We start from the raw sequence: 5,851 nt of genomic DNA, 5'->3' as shown, positions 1-5,851 counted from the left end.
TGTTCCGCTCAGTTGGGCGCCAACCCCTGCCAGGCCTCATTGCCAAATGACGCGGAATCCGCCAGCGGAGGGAGCTTTAGGAGCGGGGAGATGGAAAACAAGCACTCCGACCAATCAGAAAGTGCCTGCCAGGGAGGGTAGCCAATCAGGAAGCCCGTAATTCGTAAATCGGGACTCTGCAGAGGGACGTGCTGGGTGACCCGGGGCACTGCGGGGAAGAGGGGCAGATATCAGGGCTACAGCAGGAACGGACACTCGCCTTCACTCCTGTCACACCGTGGAAAATACTGTTTTCCACCACAGGCCACTGCGACTTTGCCTGTGCTGCGCTCTTTGGCCTAGAAGATGCCATGGCCCCACTCCTGGGGAAGAGACTGGTTTATTGAAGTCTGAGAGGTCAGGGGGTCAGAGTGGAAGAGAGAGATGTTAGAGCTTCTCATCCTCAGGGTTCTTTGCAGGGAGGCACGTGTAGACATGGCCGTTTCTCCTCCACCACCACCTTCTGCCCTTGCAGCACATCACACAATGCCGACGGTTTCCCCCAGAAGGTCACATTCTTCTCACCCTGACCTTCGACCGTGGTAACGGTGGGCCTGGTGCGTTAGGGGCGGGGGATGAAGGCGAGAAGCTCAGGGAAGGCAAGAATGCATTCAACAAACTCTTATTGAGTGCCTACTGTGTGCCCAACACTATTTATTTTTAAGCTGTGAGATATTGGGCAATTTCTTTATCTCCCCTGTACCCCAGTTTTCTTCATCTGAAAAATGGGAATACTTGTAATACCCACCTCACTGGACTGAGTAAGTATAAATGAGTTGATTCAGGTAAAGTGCTCAGAGTCATGTCGGGTACACAATAAGTGCTCAATAAATGCTGGTAATTATTTGTTGATATGAGCTACCTTCTCTCACCTCTAAAACCTTTTACTTATTTCCCCATTGCCCACTGGAAAAATCCCAAATGCCTTGCCCTGGCATTCAAGCCTTGCTGTTAGGCACAAATCCCTGCCCCCAAGTCAATCTCTAGTTCTCTCTTCCACTTTATTCAAAGCCGCATGTCCAAAATGGTCTTTGCCTGGGTTATCTGTCCCACTAGGCAAGCTCTCCACTCACTCCCATTCCGATTCTCTCCATCAGTCCTTTCTCCATTCATTCCCTCCCTCTGTCAAGCCCTTCATGCCTCCATTCAAGACCCCTAACTCATCTTCTGGACCCACTCTACACCCCACACCCAGAGACCAGATGGCAGGCTTTCCACGAGTTGGGAAGAGGCCACTTAATCTAGTAGTTTGATGCATGTGGAAATAGGGAAGGGATAAGTCAGTGTTTTAACCCTCTCCAACACCTGGGCCACCCTGGCCACCTGGAAACACTTCGGGCGGCTGATCACCTGTGTCCAGGACTCTGCTCACACAGTTTTGATGGTGGGAAAGCCTTCCCCAACCCCCTCCTGCCAGGGGAGGCCCAGTCAGCTTCCTGGACCCAGACTGAGGTGGCAGTCCCTTTTCCACACACCAACCATTTCTCAGATGCCTTCTGTCAGGGCCCAGCAGACCTGGATCCCGTGGGGGAATCCATGGGATCTGGGTTCTGTGTGTCTGCAACTGTTGTTACCCAAAAGGCCTTAGAGTGCTTTGGGGCACGGGTGACTGAGGGAATGAGAAAGTGAATGGAGGCATGAGTGACTGAACGAGCAAGTCAAAGCTTGGGTAATTGAGGGGGCAGAGCACATGGACACAGGAAGGACGGAGTGAATGGGAGAATGGCTGAGTGACTGAATGAGTCACTGAAGAGCACGGAGGCTACTGATTCTCCCCTCAACATCCTCTTTCTCAGCTTCTTCTTTAGTTTCTCCCCTCTTCCTACAGCTGGGAGATGGCACTCGGCCAGACAAGGCACCTATGGACCCAGTGGTGGAAGCCCTGGTTGGGGGTGGCCAACTCTCCCACCCTGACTGCTGACATATCAATATCAAGACCCCTTCCAAGGCACACTGCCCCCTCACTCACGAGAAGTCGGGGAGCGTGGCCTTGCAGAGGCGCTGGCGGGTGCGGTTGGGGTTGGGTCCACACGGAGGCATGCACAGCCCCCAGGTACTCCACTCCGACCAGGAGCCTTTCCCTGCCAGGAGGGGAGGGGTTCCCGAGTCAGAATTAGAGGTCTTGGTGGGGTGATGAGAGAGAGGCTGCAGGGACATGCGGTCTGTGGCAGAGAGAAAGCCCCTGTCCCTGCACGGGCTGCCGCACGCTCACAGCATGGTCTCTGGGGGCACTCACAGGGGCAGCGCTGGATGTTGTAGCAGTGCCGGATATCCTGTTGTTCCCCGCTACATCGCTGTCCATTAAACTTGCGGCCCTTGCAGAGCCTGGAGCGGGTCTGCTGGCCTGGGATCTCCTGGCAGCTGATGTGTTTTATGCTCCGGCGGATGCAGGTGCTCCACTCCCCCCAGAGCTCCCACTCTCCGTTCACTGCAGAGACGGGGGCAGCTGGGCTTGCACCAAAGAAAGGAGCCAGCAAGGGTGTTCAGAGGAAGGAATGGGGGCTGGGAGACGGGGTGGGAATGATCAGATGTGGGAAAGGGGGATCAGAATTGGAACCAAGGCATCGGAGCCAGGAATGGAGGAATTAGAGACAGGAACAAGGTATTAACAGCGGGAACTGGGCAGCAGAGACGGGTGGGGGGCTTAGGCACAGAAATGGTGCATCTTGGGGTACTGACCAGGGCAGTGCACGGCCGTGTTGCAGATGTGGGTCCGGGTGGCATCACCGACACAGAAGGGGCCCCCGTGCTGGGGCACAGGGTGATCACATGTCCGTCGTTCCCGGGTCTGACCCAGGCCGCAGGTCACAGGGCAGGGGCTCACAGCACCCCATGGCCCCCAGCCACCAGCCACTGTTGGGGGAGACAGGAGTGAGGAGAAAGGTCACCTCAATCTCCCCCCTCAGCCCCTAGACCCTTGAGACGGACTGCCCCCAAACGAAGAGCTCCATGGTCACACGGTCTCAGATCGCTGTCCCTTGAAATGGCAGAGCATCTGTGCCTAAATCAAGAGCAGAGTGTCAGAGGCCTCATCCCCGAGTACCTGGGCAGGGTGGCAGGCCGGTGCAGGCCCGCTGCTCAGAGGATGGCCCTGGGCAGGGATTCCCAGGAGGCTGCGTGGAGGGCTCAGGTGCAGAGCATGTGCGGCTTCGTCTCTCCTCAGATGCCTTGGGTCCATTGCGGCAGGTGCCTGAGCAGGGGCCCCAGGGGCCCCAAGCAGCCCAGGCCCCGTGTGCTGTGATGGGGTGGGGGTGGGGAGATGCCAAGTGTGGTCATGCATGCTGAAGTCCTCCCACCCTGGAAGTTCTCTGCTGTAACCCCCAGACCCACCCTGGGTGCCCACATCATTGCTCTGTGGTTGCCCTCACTCACTGGGGCAGACCTGTTCGGTGTCACAGGTCTCTGACTCCTGTGCCTCTCCTGGGCAGTGGCCCCCACACTTGGGGGTGGGGCGATCACATGCTCGACGACGAATCCGGGTCCCTTTAGAGCAGGTGACAGAGCAAGATGCCCAGGGCCCCCAGTCGGACCAACCGCCCATCTCTGTAGGAGAGAAAAGAGGGGGACAAGATGGAGGTGGTGGTGTCATTCAGGGGTCCAGGCTTCCTCATGTATCCCACATCAGCTAATCCTGTGCCCATTGTTTCTGCCACACCTGGCCCACCATCATTGCTCATCTGGACTATTGCAGTAGCCTTCACAGTGGTCCCTTTGCTTCACTACTCACCACATACAGTCTGTCGTCCTGACAGTGAGAGGGATCTGTCACAACTCAAGTCAGATCATGTTTTTCCACTATCACTACATCACTCAGAGTAAAAGCCAACATCCTCACTGTGGCCCACAGGGATAAGTCCCCCTCTGACCTCACCTGCCACCACTCTCCTTCAGCCACGCCAGCCTCCTCCTCGACCTCACAAACATGAAGCACACTCCCACCCTCAGGGCTTCTGCCCTGATAGTTCCCAGTGCCGGGTAACTGACAGCGCTCGCCCGCCTTGCTGCTCCTTCTCACCAGGACAGCACGGCTTGTCCTCACACGCCTGCAGCTGCCACTGGAGGGTCCCAGGCTCCACCTTCTGGGGGCATTGCCCGCCCCAGCCTATGCAGCGCCGGTGCCGCAGCTGGGAGCCCTCCGTGCAGGTCACTGAGCAGGGGGCCCACTCGGACCACGGTGACCATTGTGGGAGCCTGCAGAGAGAAGCACATGTCCCATCCTGGCACGCTCTGACAAGGATGGTGTATGGGACCACAGAGGGTGGGTAGGCACAGACAGGGGTGCGGGATAAACGTATGTGGAATGGAGTGATGAGAGTATCTACCTCTTCGTGATGTTGGGGAGGAGGTGGGCACACAGCAAATACTTAAATATCATTTACCTTCATGATCAGGAACCTGGAGTTACCCTTTGAAGTCCCCCAAGGACAGTGCCAGGCACGCAGTAAACAAGTACAAGGACTAAGGGCCCAGAACTGCTGTCAGAAGCCTACCAGGCCACAGCCATGCACGGTAGCAGGCAAACAGGAAGTGCATAATAAATAGGAGCCATCATCCCAATGAGCTCAGAGACCCCATCAGAAATACCCCAGGTCCAAGCCCCTGCACGGCATAATGCTAGACAGATGGGACCTGTTGACAACCAGGAGCCCAGAGCTGCCTTCAAAAATCCCCAAGCTCCCCATCCCCATGGTGTACCTGGGATATATACAGTAAAGAGTTAGAAAATATGTCTGACATACAGAGAGGGCTCAGTACACTTAAGCTGGCATCACGATTAGGAGACTAGAGTTACCCTCAGAAATCCTCTGGCTACCCCCAACCTCTGCAATGCATCTGGTATGCTGGAAGTGCTCAATGAATATGAAGTGTCGTTATAATTAGGGAGCTGCAGCTGCCCTCAGAATTGCCCAAACTCTCCCCCTCCAGCAATGTGTCTGTATACAGTAAATGCTCCGTATGAGCTGTCATCACCATCTGGGGACTTGAGCTACCTTCAGAAATACCTGAGCTGCACCCCACCCACAATGCTTCTGGTATGCAGGAAGCGCTCAATACATGTAAGCCATGGCAGTTCTCAACTCGGGATGATTTTTACCTGTCTGGAGACATTTTAGTTGTTGCAAGTTGCTACTGGCATCTAGTGGGAGGTCAGGGATGCTACAAAACATCCTGCAACGCACAGGTCAGCCCTCACAACAAAGAATTTTCTGGCCCCAAATGTCAACAGAGCCAAGGCTGAGAGACCCGGAGCCATGGTCACGATCAGGGCCTTGGAGCCACGCTTGAGAATCTCCGAGAAGGCCAGAGCCCAAGTTCTGGGTCGCCCTGCAGACAGTCCTTTCTGCCCCCCTCAAACCCCAGACTCCCCCTAACCTGCACGCCATACAGAGCTTGCTGCCGAGCTCCTGGAAGGCGTAGTCAGCATTGAGACAGCAGTCTTCCGTGCTGACACCTCCCCCAAGGAGGCCCTTGCACTTGCCCGTGGATTCTTCATACTGGGTGAAGCAGAGTACAGGGTCTGAGCCTGTAACGGGTTGGGGGAGCACGGTCAGGAGTGTGGGAGGGCCCAGGCACCCCTGGGGGCCAGCTGGGCCCCCACCCACTCACCTGTGGCTGGCAGGGTGAGCAACAGCAGCGGCAGCGGTAGCAGCAGTAACCGATGGGCCTGCGCTCGGGTGGGCATGTTGGGCACTGTACTCCTGCAGCCCCGCCAGAAAGGAGGTCCGGCTTTATGTGGGCTTATCTGATCCTAGAGTCAGTGGGAAAGAGGAACCAGGGGCAGGAGGAACTAGGAGGGTGAAGGGCAGTGGTG

The 5,851-nt window shown here is 56.4% G+C and overlaps 1 protein-coding gene across 1 annotated transcript; it reads right to left on the bottom strand.

Moving 5' to 3' along the window:
- Nucleotides 1-360: 360 nt before the first annotated feature.
- Nucleotides 361-5,851, bottom strand: CFP (complement factor properdin). The gene is made up of 9 exons (XM_033850103.2): nt 5,647-5,851; nt 5,413-5,563; nt 4,055-4,230; nt 3,412-3,582; nt 3,083-3,274; nt 2,719-2,892; nt 2,276-2,467; nt 2,009-2,120; nt 361-593 (listed from the first exon to the last, which is right to left on the bottom strand). The coding sequence occupies exons 1-9, from the start codon at nt 5,720-5,722 to the stop codon at nt 443-445; spliced, it is 1,395 nt and encodes a 464-aa protein (XP_033705994.1). The 5' UTR covers nt 5,723-5,851; the 3' UTR covers nt 361-442.

The sequence above is a fragment of the Tursiops truncatus genome, chromosome X (assembly GCF_011762595.2).
Source record: "Tursiops truncatus isolate mTurTru1 chromosome X, mTurTru1.mat.Y, whole genome shotgun sequence".
NCBI classification, from domain to species: domain Eukaryota; kingdom Metazoa; phylum Chordata; class Mammalia; order Artiodactyla; family Delphinidae; genus Tursiops; species Tursiops truncatus.
Note: the sequence above shows the minus strand (reverse complement) of the source record. Positions and strands in the feature narration are given on the sequence as shown.